Source organism: Oreochromis aureus, linkage group 7, assembly GCF_013358895.1.
Source record: "Oreochromis aureus strain Israel breed Guangdong linkage group 7, ZZ_aureus, whole genome shotgun sequence".
NCBI classification, from domain to species: Eukaryota; Metazoa; Chordata; class Actinopteri; order Cichliformes; family Cichlidae; genus Oreochromis; species Oreochromis aureus.
Window position 1 is genome coordinate 1,160,579 of NC_052948.1, and position 16,054 is coordinate 1,176,632.

Consider the following 16,054-nt stretch of genomic DNA (forward strand, 5'->3'; position numbering starts at 1 on the left):
CGGGAAACCATTTTTTCCCAACATCAAGCCTTTATCAGACAGAGGAACTACAGGTTACCAGGTGGAGTCAAACTCAGGACAACACACATCACCTTTTAATTCAAGGTTTTACATATCAGGAAATGATCAGAATAATCTCGTCCCCAGGTCTTAAAATGAGGTCCAAACAAAACCGAAGCTAAAACGTAGAAGCAGTTTGTAAAATCAAAGTACAATCCATGATTCAACAGCTTTACAACTAACATTAGCAGCAACAACAAGAAGTAACAGTTTTCTTTATCGGTCTCTCAAATCGTTGTGGAGGAATTTTTACAACACTGCTTCGACTCATTGAGGTTTGTTGGGGTTCATTAATGCGCGGCTCGCTGAAGGTCTTGCCGCAGCATTTCGGTCGAGTTGAAGTCTAGACTTTGTGCCGTTGCGACACTTTGATTCATTTCTTTCTCAGTCGTTTTGCTTGGAATCACCGTCCAGTTGCTGAAGCACTTATGGCCAAGCTTTAGCTCAGTGCCAGACGGCCTCATAACCGACGTAGATCTGCTGTAGATACAGAATACTTTGGTAGCTCACGGTCGACCAACGACTGCATCCAGGCCTTTTGGCGGTCTCTCCTTGCTCCTTGTGTTTTGTTCAGATACTCTCTTTCATTGTTCTTTTTAGAGAGAAGAGGCTTTCTCCTGACAACCGTGCCAAACAAGGCGTTCTTGTTCAGTCTTTTTTCTGACTGTACTGTCGTGAACTTTAACTTTTAATGACTATTTTTATTTTATCCTGATATGTAAAACTTTGTGTCATCACAGCCCAAAAAGGGAAACTGACTTATATTTGTTACTTGTCTCCAGTTTATTGCAGCAGTATGTGTAGGTTATTTTATGTTTAACAAGCAATGGGAACATTGTGTTCAGATGGGCATTGGTTTTGGAGCTCACACGTACAAACACATGTGCACACACACACACACACACACACACACACACACACACACACACACACACAAACCCGTGAGAATAACTCAGCTAGTTTCCACAACAACACGCAGCGACCTGTCTGCCAGCTCTCGCTGTCTCGCTATCTTCCACACTCGGTCCATCCTATCCCCGTCATGCCCGCTCCATCTCCTGCTTATCTTCTTTCCCTGTTTCCCCCCAAGGGTCCATTGAGACACCGACTGTTTCTCTGATGTCAGTAGTTGCGTGCGCTTCATTTGAATAGCAGCTGCGTCCTTAATTTCCTTCTCATCATCAGACCTGAATTACTGACTGCTGCGCTCGTCATTTATTTGTAAATAGAGAACAATAAAGAAATACATATCATAACTTGAGTGTCTTAGACCCAAGCTCTTATTCAAAGAAGTCATCATCACATGTCATTCGTTGCTAACATACTTTAGCATCTCATACTACAGAAAGGCGACAGCCGACAAAACTCAAACGTCAGCAGCACTGCCCTACCAGTGTCAAAGTTTGCTGCCCGGCAGCGGGAACGTCTCCCTCTGTGGACACTGTGTTACGTCAGAGGAGAGATTACAAGTACATTTACTGAGTATATTTAAGTATGGCAGAAATCACAGTACAGTGATTGTCTTTAACTTTAACTGCTGATTCTGTTACCAAATGTTGCGGTTATAAAATCAGGATGTGTGTCCTGTCCCAGTTACGCTCAGCAGCCCTCCCTGCTGAAACAATAAAATGTTAATGAATATCCTGAAGTGGAGCTGATCTCAATCACTAGCTGTACAGCGGCCTTTCTGCCATTCTGCCTCTGACTTCATTTAGTTTTATATACCGACATGAAAATGAAGCCTAAGGCAAATCCATGAGTAAAGCACAGGCTGATTATTTGTGGCTCGAACAAAAATAAAATTAAAAAAATCCCTCCAGGCAGACACTTAAGGTCTGCTGATCTTATTCCAAGAAGAATGGTCGGGCGATCTCCATCATCCTTACCTCACCCCCGGGAAACACTGGCACTGGTTCCACAGGGATCACTATCCAGCCTCAAACACAACAAACACGTCCAGCATGAAGTAAAAGAACATAGGCTGTACCAGTGGAAGAGCCTTTATACACACAATAAAATGACGAATGATTCAGCTTATCATAAAGACGCACAGTAGGCCATGTGTGAATATGCGTGCAAACAGCTGTCTGTCCCTCTATGTAAACGGCGTGCTAGACCAGCGACCTGTACAGGATGTACCTCGGTGCCCTATGACAGCTGACACAGACTCCAGCACCCTGGGACCCTAAATTACAACAGCGGTTACAAAAAACCGCATGGATGGATGAAAAATGCCATGTTTTACTGTTCATATTTTAAATGAATATACTGCACTGTTACTACTGCTGGAGTAATGGATCTAAATGCAACTAACCAATGCATCCAGTGGGTGTGACAACATTATCTCTAAATACAAGTTTGTCTGGGAATGGAGGTAAACTTTACACAGAGGAAGATACAGGTGATAGCATTCGCCTAAATTCTATCTTAATTGTACACAGCACCTTGGTCAACAGTTGTTGTTTTAAATGTGCTATATAAATAAATTTGACTTTGACTTTAAAGCAGGAGTGGGGGACCTCGAGGGTCCTGCAGGTTTTAGATGTGTCCTTGATCCAGCACAGCTGATTCAAATGGCTAAATCACCTCCTCAACATGTCTTGCAGTTCTCCAGAGGCCTGGTAATGAACTAATCATGTGATTCAGGTGTGCTGACCCAGGGTGAGACCCTGCAGGACACCGGCCCTCGAGGCCTGGAGTTCCCCACCCCCGCCCGAAGTTTTAACTACCTGAACTATTTCACTTTTTGTAGACTTTGTGTTGGCAGGAGAGAATTCTTGAAACGATAATTATTGCCATACAGTCGTCCTTGACCTTAATCACTAGATTATATTCATCCCTGCTTGAACTGAATATGAAAAAAATAGTTCCTAAGATATTGTATTTGCGAGAATGGGACTGATTGGTATGTACATGAGGATGGACATCCCATAGTATACTACCTCAGGTCACAGCACGGAGCCATAAACAGTAGTTTTATTGAAGGTCTAGCAGAGGCTTTAACACCATCAGAGGAGGTTTGTCTTTGAAGCTTCTTCTGTGAAGCCTGAGTGAAAAGTGCTCAAAGATCTATTTCAGGCAAGCTATCATAATGTGTGCATGTGTTCCATACGCGTGTGTGTACGTGTGTGTGTGTCTCCAAGTGTATGTGTCACGGCGCCCTTGGACACGGGCTTGTGGAATGTGTTGAGAGCAAGAGAAAACACTGGGTTGCCACAGCAACTAGCAAAGAGAAACAGATTGGTGGGTGGGTGGGGCGCTCATCAGAAGATGAGTTGAGAGCAAGCAAAAGACCAGAAAAAGATAGGACGGGACAGGTTTGACATACGCGATCCCAGCACAGGATTAGAGGGAAAAGGCTGAAAGAGTAAGAGGAGAGTGAGCTTAAAGGATATGGGTATGAAAAACTTTCAAGTTCACCCCTCATCCCTTATTGATGTGGGTAGGATGTTGCAAAGTCCTCTGGTTACTTTGTGGGGAAGTCAGATGTAGAGTGTAGTGTAAACACAGCTCATTCTGGGCTCCCCTTCTGTTTCTTGTCCGTTGTCACTTCTTCTCCATTTTGCCTTGAAAAATCTACCTTCTGTCCTCTTTCCCATTTTATGCCTCTTCTTCAACACTTTGCATTCATTTCAGAACCTGTTATAATCCTGCAACCCTTCTGTAACACACATTACTTTAACCTGGTAAGTACTGTAGCATAGAAATCTTGTTGTAGACACTTTTCAAAATGTCAACTCTCGCCCAAAAAACAAACTTCTACACTCTTGGCTGGGAACACTTTGGTATCTCCCAGAGGAGCTTTAGGCGGTGGAGGGCAGGAGAGAGGTTTGCTTGCCTGCCGTCCCCATGACCAGGCCTGCATAAGTGGTAGAAAATGGACAGCTGGACGGCTGGCTGGGTGGACGGACTGACTCTGTACAAATAATAATGTAGCACGCCTCAGGCTGTTCACTTTACCTCGAAATAGAAATGCAATGCTTTGATATATTATACCCTCCAACAGACACACACATGTTTGTATGGCTGACCTTGACTCCTCACACTACTGCGTTTCCAAAATGTCCTCATTTCAATAGTCTAACAAAGACAACTCACACACACACACACACACACACACACACACACACACACACACACACACATATCATATCCTGATCAATAGGTGTATTGTTATTTCAGCCTCTACATGGAGTATCAAAAGCAGCGTTGTGATTAAAAATACACCGCGCCTTTGGATAAGGTTAAGGTCACCTGCATGTGCTCTTACAGTTCTTCACAAATCTGCGCCCGCTCACACAGTGAAGAGGACAGAAGACAGATATCCTGTCATCGTGACATCATCACCACGACTGTTATGATGACGCATCATCAACAACTACACAGAACTCTGATAATGATGTACACTTACACCAGCAGCATTTATGTTCACTTTGAACTTTTATACAACATCAAGAACAAAGCGATATGTGTCATATCCCAATATTAAGACATCTGAATCACAAAATACATTTTCAGGATGTTTGTGAAGTGTTTGCAGACCTGGAGAGTGTTTTAAAACATGAAACGATACATTTTAGACATAGGTTGTAACGGCCCGTTTTCTTTGTGAGTATTTATACACAGCGTGCTCGGGGAAAGCATTTCCCACGTTTGAGAAGGTGAGCTCTGGGTAAATACGCTGCATCTTTTGATTCAGGACTCAACAGGATCTTGAGCTGATGTTGTATATTTATATTTGTGTATTTAACTGAAGGTTCCCTGTAGTGTGGTTATATTAAATATAAGAGAAAGAGACTGAAATTTGCACTCAGTTCAAAATAATGAAAGTGCCGTAAACAGTCATTTATCGACACCACACTACAACAAACGATAGCGTAAATGAAACGATGACGTTGATTTATTATAAATTTGGAGCAACATCAAGAACAAAGTGGGCGTGTCAATGCTTCGTGAGCATACAAGGATGCTTGATTAGACAGAGGTCAAACAAAGCATACGTTCTAGCATTTCCCACAGAGAAGGTGAGCCTGGGTGTAAGCGTCTTCAGGACTCGACGAGCTGATGTTGTATATTTATATTTGTGTATTTAACTGAAGGTTCCATACATGACTGCATTTGCATTTGAACTGATGCTCTTCTGCGGATTAGATTCATAATCCTCAATTAGTGAATTGTATACTGAACGTGTATGCTTCAGGATTCAGAGGACTGAGAAGTGGGACTAACTTAGAGTGAAGGAATTTTGGCCCAAGCATGACAGGGGCAGTTCACAGCCAATCCCAGTAAACTGAAGACAGTTTAACAAATAAAAGATGCAAGATTGTTTCTCTTGCTGAGATTGAGTAGCAAAGACCATTAAAATATGAAATATATATAAAACAAGTGCTGATCATCACATTTTCTGCTTCCCTGCTCGATGCTTTCCAAAGCATCAAACGTTGCCATGACTTCAGATGCCACTGGAGTTTGTGGTGAAGCAAATGATCAGTTTGTCCCTCAGGAGACGGCGTTTGTTTGGAAGCTGGTGTTTTTTGTTTTGTGATGGTTTGTCTTCCCTCATTTTCACCGGGTATTTACTTTTCCTTCATTGTCTCCTTGGTTACATTAAGACTGTTTGGTTGGGTTCAGGGAAAGATCGTACCGTCTTTAAAGTGTTCCCTGAAAAATGATGCTTTCTAAGTGAATAGAATGTGATGCTAACTTGTCTTTGATGGCAGCGTTTAATGTTCTGGGAAAACAAACAAGCTGTGACTATTTTTTACATTAGACACATGTGCTGAAATGTGTAGGGAAGGTCTCTGTCGACCGTCCCTGAATGCTGTCGGTTTGACACTGGCTCGCTGATTATGCGTCCTCCACGTTGCTGAACTGCTGCACCTGAACTATTTGGATAGAGCAGCTATCAGCATTCAGGGACCACAGCAGAGGCAGTCTTACACCTACGCTATATTTAAGTGCTATCCTCCACAACTTTATACGGAGAGATTTTTGTCTTCAAAAAGGTCAAATCAAGGAGCTGAAGCTGGTAGAGATCGTTGTCCTGCCACATATACTTTAACAGGTCTGATACAAGAGCTGGACTCCTGGTGCTTTTGTTTTGTAAGGCCCACGCCGGCCTCTCCCTGATCTATCCCAGTTCCTCTGTGGTCCATCCCGTGGCTATGTGCTTCAGTCGGGACTGCAGATGGGAATTTGGTGCATGAGCTAAGTGTTTAATGATGAGCCTTATTTAGTTCACAGAGGTGAGAATACAAACAATCACAAAAAAAATTCCCTCTTTTATGGTGTTCTGTCATCAATGTTAGTGACAGTATTTGGAAAATGAGTCATTTAGCGTGTCGTACGTGTCTGCTGGGCACGCTTGGGAAACGTGTATGCACGCTTGAGGACGGGAGCTGACCTTGCGCTCTTTGTCTCCATACTCCAGGCCCAGCGTGTCCATGGCGCGGACGATGGCGGCCAAAGATTGGATGGTGTTGCTGTAAACAACGGGCTTGTACTGCTTTACGTCATCGCCGGAGAAACCGTCCTCGTGGATGATCCTAGATACAAAGAGATGCACGGGCATTAAAGAATGTTAAACACTTGGGCTCTGCTCATTATACAGGCATACAAAGTGAACAGCAAAGTTATGTGCATGCACAGGTTTGCTTCCCAACCTGATAAAAAAGTGGATTAAAAGCACAACACAAAGGTGTTTTACACGTTCATGGAATATAAAAGAGGAAACAGGTGGAAAGGAGGAAAATGGAGATAAGCACAGGTGGAGCCTGGACCAGAGAGGAGGGAGGGAGGGAGCAGGCCCATAACCGTAGCCTAACCTGACATTTAAGCACACAATGCTCACAGAAGGGGATCCTGCTGTTTGAAATGCCACAATGTCTTTCACTGCACCTAACGCAAGGGCACAGCGACAGACGGTCTCAGGGACAGTTAGCGAGGTAGACGACCGCTCGTATGGACAAATGAGACAAAGACCAACAGAGAGACGGACAGCCACGAACAACAGGCAGGACACCAGGACACAAAAGCTTGATACAAACAGACAGATACAGGTTGAGGCAACAATGTGAGGCAATTCTGATAGACAACGTCACCATGCATAAATAAATCAGAATGAACAGGCCTCCAGCATGGGCACAACTCAGGATCCAACACGGCTGCAAACATTTGTGTGTCTATTATAGAGGCCTGCATCTATCCCACTGTTCTTACTTTACAACCAAGTAATCCAAATTAAAAAGAAATCTAGTAAAGAAAGTGCAAAGAGCTCACTAAAATCACAGAGACACAAGTGTAGGAACTAAGAACAAATATAAGCGCTGTCAGCAGCCCCGCAGTGAACGTTCAGAGAAACTGTTCGCATCTTGTTCTTTAGCATCGCGTCAAGCTGTAGAGCAAATACGCAGCATCGGTCATGAGCCGGTGAGATAATGTAAAGTATTATGTACTCGCACTACATCAATTACATTGAAAGTTGCTTTACTTGACTGATGAATCAAAATAAGCCTCACTTATATCAGGTCTGAAATGAGCTCTTTGCTCCTCGTTCACCCTGCTTTCTTCTGATTGGCTGCTCTTTTCAAACAGAAGGTTTGAACAGCAGGTGGGTGGGTTGCTGTACGCCTAAGTTTACCATATAAAGTGATATCCACCCTCCCTAAAATCATACAGAGCCAAGAGCAGAAGGAGTGCTGAGAGTCCAAATCCTGAAGTTCTGTTCCTGACGGGGAATACTCGCACATACGCCGACCTCATTATAAGTTTAATATTAACATCCATCGTTATGACATAAAGTACATGAAAGGAAATAAGGAAAAGCTTTGGTTTCTTTATAAAAACCTGACCACGGAGTTAGTGGTCAGTTTAAAAAGGCCTCCTGCTGTGCGTGGTCTGGTTTGGTGTGCTTCTTGACATATGGCAGATGTGTGCTACTATACATCTGTTTACAGGTTTATGTGAGTGTCCAGCAGTATTGACTTTGTGTGTGGGTGTGTGTGTGTTTGCGGTCTCAGCCAGTGTAATGTTTCAGATCAATCAGGCAGTGTGCCAGTCCTATATAAATATACCACACTTCTATTTACATCAGTGACTTTCACACAGAGGGCCAAAGCCTGGAGCTGCAGACGGGAACCAGGACAGTTAAAAGGATTTGTTTCAACATGTTTGAAGTATCGTCAGCTAGCATGTCAAAGAAAATTACACAGACAAACAAAGCAAGCAGTCCCATGAATACACACACTGCATCTCAGTGCTAAATACTTGTTTTTCATAGTTTTATATGTTAAAGCTCTTTCCGTCCCCGCTAAAAGACGCCAAAAAGACGTTTTCTGAAATTCCACCTTCCATCTTTCCCACCACCACAGAGGAGAAACTCTTAATGGGATGAGGAAACAATGCCAATAGAGAGGTTGATGTGCGATTCACAGTAATACTGGTCAGAAATAACCTAACAAACAGAACTGGGGACTCGGTGTTTATAACACAGAAGGCTAAAGTTATGACAAAGAGGCAGGGAGCTTCTTCTGCAGGGGCGCTCTGCCAGCTTTGCACTGTGACAATGTGCTTCCATGTAAACCCGACTGTGGTAAAACACATCGCTGACAGGCTTAGGAACACAGAATAAAGCTTTTAAAACCAAACCAAAAGTTGAGCCTTTCGTCGGGAACAGAAGTGGCCACGGGAGGACGCGGACACTCAGCACGCCCGTGTTGTCCCTACGTGATGTCACATGGTGCTTCTAACACACAGCATTAAGTTTGTAACAGCTAACTGGACACGGACAGCTAAAACAATCCTCTGACACGTAAAGGCGGGTGGTTCTTTCCTCAGCTGGATATCGTGATGCTATCCGTGGTTTAGGATGGCGAGTTGTGCTCCGTCTATCTCTATCTCAACTATTTTGTTCTTAAATGGTAATCGATTTACATTTTGTGGATGTTGCTGTGCTTTTACGTTATTCTCTAACTGGAAAACAATTAGAGGAGGAGGGTTGATGGAAGAAGAAAAGATTTCGAAGAGCGCTCGTTTCGAACGAGAAAGTTTTACTGGCATCTTTGTTAACTCGGGAAGAGAGAGGAAGACACCAAAGGTCACAGCTGAAGAGAACAGGGTCGAGCAAAGACTTAAAATTAGTGTTATGAATGTTATCAGAAGTGTAACTGACATATTTTCCCGTCTCTGTACGTGTGTGTGTGTGTGTGTTCCTGTCTAGCTATCCTGTCTGAGGACCGAAATCTGCATTCTACTATACTTGTGAGAACCAACAGTCACCTGTGAGGACACACAACCCGGTCCTCACATTTTTGAAGGCCTTTTTGAGGCATAAAATGTGGTTTTAGTGTCAGGGTTACAATTAGGTTATGGTTAGGTTTAGGGTTAGGGAAACCATTATGTCAATGAAGGTCCTCACTAAGATAGCTGAACGGGGTTGCGTGTGTGTGTGTGTGTGTGGCTGGCTAGCTTGCTGACATGAGCTTTCATGCATGAGGACCTTTTCTCATTACCCACTCTCCAAGCCCTTCTGTCAGCAAAGCCAAGGCCCCGTGTGTGTGTCTGTGTGTTTGTGTGTTTCTGTGTTGGTGTGTGTATGTGTACAATTTCACGTAGCCTTGGCACAATCTGCACGGTGACCTGAAACATAGTTTAGTTTCACACCAAGTCAGACAGATGGACAGAGAGACAGACAGATGGACAGAGAGACAGACAGATGGACAGACAGACAGATGGACAGCAATTTAACCATGACACTGTTCCATGACATCATCCTGTGGCTGCCATTTTGGGGCCAATCAGCAGATGTTAATATAGTAGTCACACTTAAGGATGGCGTCTGCCTATAGCGCACTTGTAAATTCGTGAAACGCCCAAACTGGTTACATCGACTCCAGCGCGGCCGTGCTGTTCTTTGCTGATGATCACTGATCAATAGGGACTAAAACCTCGTGTTTCTGGGAGTTTAAAGGCTCCATTGACAAGATGACCTGAAGTTTAAAGCTAACTGGCTAAAGTTACGAAACCCACAGAAAGAAAAACTGTTGATGCGCACACATCATATCAAACACAACGTGCCTGCCTCTCGTTAATGCCTCCCATTATCCCCGGTCTCGTATTTTTATCCTCACACCTACTCATGTGAACACTCACAGAACACAAAGCCTACACAGCGCACTATGCAATTAGGTCTTTATCTCAGCCCTGCATTGTTGCTAGCTAACACTGTTTGCTCTGACACACACACACACACACACACACACACAAAGCCCTGTGATTGGCTCTTTTTCACTATGCCGTCCATCCACTCCCTTTCCGTTCTTCGTCGACAGAGCTCTTGGTAGTGACAAAGTGCACACTGACCAACTCCTGTCAACGCTGCCTCAGACTCGGTTACTCACATAGTGTGCATACACACATGCGTGTGCATGTGTTTTTTCTGAGAACATTACAGCAAGTGCAAAGAGTGAAGGAGAAAGAGGGGATAAAAATGTGGTGTGTGATAAAGAAGCTATAAATAACTGAAGGTGTCAGTAACGGAGCCCCTCCACCCTCCCATCAGACACGCACACACACACAGACAGTGAAATGGAGGCATCAGCTGCTCCGTTATTCGGCTCCACTCACTTGTCATCACACCTTGAGGTCAAGCAGCAGCATCCTGAGCACACAGATTCTCACAGACACATCCTGATGCCCTCAGCTCTGTCCCTGCTTTTCTTCAAAGCACACATAAGCCAGTATTTAAGCCGTGCTGGAGGCGAAGCTCCGGGGATGGCTGGTCTATCGCTTTGATCCAAACTAGTTACTGGATGGATCGCTGTGAAGATTTTATATGCATATCAATAGAGTCCAGGGCATTGAATCGTCACCTTAGTTTAGCATTGGTCTCACTACACCTGCAGGGTTTATATTTGTGAATCTTGAGTCTTGAAATCTCCTAAATTCATGGAGAAAATTTGTTACAGTCTCGATACATTCACAAACTCTTACCCTACACTTTGCCTCTGGTGCTAATGTAAGTTTAAAGTCCAAAAGATATTCAATTCAATTCAACAGTCGCCTCAAGGCGCTTTATATTGTAAGGTAGACCCTACAATAATACATACAGAGAAAAACCCAACAATCATATGACCCCCTATGAGCAAGCACTTTGGCGACAGTGGGAAGGAAAAACTCCCTTTTAACAGGAAGAAACCTCCGGCAGAACCAGGCTCAGGGAGGGGCGGGGCCATCTGCTGTGATTGGTTGGGGTGAGAGAAGGAAGACAGGATAAAGACAAAAAATATCTCCAAAAATAAGATTTAAGTTAAATGTGGTAAATATTAAGATAATAATAAATGACTGTAAAATAAACGTTATGGTATCATTTTTCTTCTTTAGATTTCCCGTCTGCACCAGTGGGGTTTTCCAGCTCGGATAGGTGAAAATGAATGGAATTTAGCCTTTTTTAGGCTAGAAAGAGACTTTCTTTGTGCACTGACAACATTCATATGAGATGTTAGTAACATGAACTACTGATCTGGAAATATCTGTTCTGACAGATCAGCGCGTATGGCACCGATACTTTTGTGTTGTTTAGAGTCTCGCTGTCTGCAGCGTCTTCTTAGCTAAGAGAGATGAAGTGGTGAAGCAGATGCAACATCTGAGGTGACCAGCTTAGTCATTTACAGTCCAGCTGGAGCGCTGCGTTGATGTTTTATGTAGTGTTATGTAGTAAGGCTGCGTTTGCAGATTGTTTTTCTAAATCGTCCGACAGCGTCAGATAAACATCTGGATGTTTTCTGTTCATCACGGGACTTTTCTTGAAGGCTGTTGTAATCTTTAGCTTTGTGCTCACTCTGGGTTTTTCCCCTGTAACTGCTTCTATTGTTGCTTGTTACAAAAACTGCGCAGCATTCTCTTCTACCATTATTTAGGTGTGTAGACCTCGAGTCCTTCCCCGTTCTTGTTTTTCATGGTCGATGAAGGAGAACCAACGGTGACGAGTGTGTTCCAAATGTGACTGCAGCTGGAAAAAACGGTCGAGATTGTTTCTGCTCTGGAGATGTTGAGTGATACAGATGATGAGAGCACAATAAATACTGACGAGCCTTATGCACTCACCGGCCACCTTATTAGGTACACCTCGCTAGTGCCTGGTTGGATCCCCTGTTGCCTTAATGTTTCATGGCACTGACTCAACAAGGTGCTCTTCTGCACACCTCAGTGTTGCCTGGCCATTCTCCTCTGACCTCTGTCAACATCTCCACCACATCTACATGCCTGTATGTATTGAGTTGCTGAATGGGATTGGCTGATTAGATATCTGCATTCACATACAGTTGAAAACGCTTGTATGTCAAAGTGGCCAGTGAGTATAGTAGCATCATATGTTATATAACATAACCTAAATGTGAGCCTTACGAATAGAGTTATAGGAGAATGTAAGTGTGGACAGGATAGATATGAGGGGCCGTACAAGCCAAAATTCATTCTTTCACTCTCACATACATACATTTTCATTTATGCATTCCTACATTTTGTTCTCATTTACATGCATTCAGTATGCATTTAATCTCACAAATAATACATGTATGTAAGAAGAGAATGCATACATGTCAGAAGAAAATATATGTATGCAAGAGAATAATGTATGTGAATGAAAGAGTATAGTGGAAACGGAAGGCTGGGTGTCTGTACCGCTGTGATTGGCTGAGAAGCACGCGCGGGTCACTTTCAAGTGTCTGACAGCATGGAGGGGGGAGAAGAAACTCGAGTTCTTCAGCGAGCTATCGGGGTGTTAAGAAATATTTTATCATCTCCTGAAACGGTCACATCGTTGTCCTCGTCACTTGATCGAGATGGGACGGGCTGTATGCGCTCAGAATAGTGGCACAAAATAACGCCACAGTAACCCAGAAAGAGTAATATTTCAAACTCCGCCACTCTGTGCTTCTCTGCCACTGCCTCGTTTGAGTTTTGGATGAAATGGATTCTGGGATATTGCATTTCGTCATTTCGAGCCGATTGGAGACCAGAACAGCCAATCAGATATTTTGCATCCAAGTCTGTGATTGGCTGGTTTGTGGCACAAAAATAACGCCATAGGTCACAAAATAAACTTTTAAGATATTTTCATGCGAGAATGGTGCTGTGTAAACTTCAAATATCTGCTTGATTCATCAAGACATCACATATTTCCATAAGTGCTCTAACATTTTCGGAGATGCCTGTTACCTATGGCCTTATTTTTGTCCCACTATTCTGAGCGCACGTAAAAAAATTTCATGCGTAAAAAAAAGTTTGCAGGTGCAAGTGTTGCATTTTGAGGAGAAATTTATTTTGAGCGAAGAAAAGCTGAATTTGAGCGAACAAAATTCATTGCCGCGTGCAAAAAATGTATTTCAGTGTTTGCTATTATCCATACACACATACAATAGCAGCCCCTCTCGCTCAGTTTTTGTATTTGCGCTCACGCTCTCAACATTTCTGCCGAGCTCAACTCTTTTGTGTGCGCGCTGTTATATTGTGCCACAAAACCACAATATAACAGATGGTGATTTTCATTCTTATGTTTGTTTGTTTTGTAATGGTATAAACAATGAAAGGTGGTGGATTAGCCAATTGGTCATGATCAACTCTGGCTGGACCAATTACAATACATCCGTATTGAGAGGAAAACAACGCGATTAGTCCCGTACTTCAGCTAGAATGAAAAAAAGAAGCTGGAGTTATTCTGTCTTCACGTTGCACAGCTGCCTCTTCTCCCTCGTTCTCTCCCCTCCCTCCCTCTCCTGTTGCTACTTCAATCATGAAACCGATCAATGATCAGCTGATCGTCTTTCTTGTTTGTTTATCTCCCACTTTGCGCCAGAAAGAGGAAACCAGCGGATGTCGCGCTAAACAACAGCAGCACGTTCAAGCTTGATAAGCTGTTAGAATTTATTTAAAATTAATTTCTAGTATCAGCTGATGTTTGCTGGAGCCAGAGCTGTAAAAGCTGCTGCTCATGGTATCGGTTTGGAAACATGAAGGTGATACAAATCATGCATATATACCAACAAGACTGTACATCACTGTCACAACAGCGTTTGGCTTTATGGTTTTCCTATAATACCTGGTGGTGTAGTCGGTGATTTTTGTCAGTTGAGCTTTATATATTATGTTTAACCCAGTGATCACCCGGTCAGCTGGTGGGTTACTGTGGCGTTATTTTTTGTGCCACTATTCTGAGCGCACGTAAAAAAAAGTTGAGCCCGTCCCATCTCGATCAAGTGACGAGGACAACGATGTGACCGTTTCAGGAGATGATAAAATATTTCTTAACACCCGATAGCTCGCTGAAGAACTCGAGTTTCTTCTCCCCTCCATGCTGTCAGACACTTGAAAGTGACCCGCGCGTGCTTCTCAGCCAATCACAGCGGTACAGACACCCAGCCTTCCGTTTCCACTATACTCTTTCATTCACATACATTATTCTCTTGCATACATATATTTTCTTCTGACATGTATGCATTCTCTTCTTACATACATACGTAAATGAGAGCAAAATGTAGGAATGCATAAATGAAAATGTATGTGTGTGAGAGTGAAAGAATGAATTTTGGCTTGTACGGCCCCTCATAGATAGAAGAGCCACAACAGTTTTACATGCAGGAGCTGTGATAATTCAGTACGGAGCAAATGCTGCACCAGTTAACCATCAATGTCCAGAGCAACAAACACTGTACTTAAAATATATGAAAAGCATTAATAAAACTAATAATTCAGTTTTATGGATGCAGGTATTGAAATCTCATGTTTAGCTTAAAGTAAACACTGCAAAAACTCAAAATGTTACCAAGTATTTTTGTTTAATTTCTAGTCAAAATATCTCATCACACTTCCAATAAGACACAAAGCTGTATGGCTTATAGAAAGGTAAACGCACCAGAAATGGAGAATTACGACTTATTTTAAGTGAGGTGTTGGACTCAAATCTAGAACAGCGTCACAGTTTTAAAACAGAAAAGAAGTTTTATACACTTAAAACCAAGATGATGATGTTGGAAGGTTTAAAAAAAAAAATGCTACTTTTGAGCACCACGAACTTATTATGAGACGCAAACCTTCACAACACTAGTCAAATATAGCTAAGAATGAGTTTTTCCAGCTAGTTTCGAGGCTTAATATACTGAAGTTTGACTTGCTCCACTGGCAGATTTTTTTAACTTATTTCAAGCAGAAATATCTCGTATTAAAACATTTTTTTCTTGTTTTTTGGAGCAGCATTTGTTCCAGTGAAGCCTCACAGGAACGCTACCGAGGCTGTAAACTGGTCTGCAGACCACCAACTAATCCTAATGATATCCAAAGTAATACACAGTGTGTAATAGACAGTGACCTGTCTAAGAGCATGATCCATCCGACTGTATTCGATAACACCAGATTAATGTTCGCAGCACCTGAAGGTTTATTCAGAAACAGAGAGAAAGAAAAGCCTGACACATTTTCACATTTATACTCTTCATGCAGTGTTGAACCACAACGTTCGCCCTATACGACCGGCTTATTAGAGGCTAACATACTTCTTCAGGATTTGGTTCTAACCATTGCAGAGCTGGAGAGGAGGCCTCCTGGTCCAGGTTTGCTCAGGTGCTAATGGAGAGCTCTGGTGCCAAGAGACACAGTCTGTAGGTTCAGAGGGGATGTTAGGAACCACATACACATGCATGTAAGCTCAGACAGGCGAGCAGAATAATTACAGTTCAGTAATACATCTAGGGAGACCTCATTAAATCTATCTGCCATTATCTCTCTGTTTCACTGTCACCTGTTATCTTTATCTGCCAACTCCTCTTTCATCCCTTCCTCCTGTATCTCTCTCTCCTCTCCCCCACGCTGCCATGTCATGTTCTCCTCCGACTTGCCTCGCTCCTCATACCTAATTATTTCTTCTTCTTCTTTTTTCACTCCTCTCGTTCTCGTTCCCTTTAATTTTCCATTTGCAATTAACTATTAATTAAAACCACGGGGC

At 42.9% G+C, this 16,054-nt stretch overlaps 1 protein-coding gene across 2 annotated transcripts in view; it reads right to left on the reverse strand.

The window, feature by feature from the left end:
- The window catches only part of gnao1a (guanine nucleotide binding protein (G protein), alpha activating activity polypeptide O, a), a 92,270-nt gene that overhangs the window by 65,157 nt on the left and 11,059 nt on the right, over positions 1-16,054 (reverse strand). For both annotated transcript variants that reach the window (XM_031738929.2, XM_031738930.2), the window contains exon 3: positions 6,464-6,605. In XM_031738929.2, the coding sequence (XP_031594789.2) occupies positions 6,464-6,605 (142 nt within the window). The remainder of the gene's footprint in view (positions 1-6,463; positions 6,606-16,054) is intronic.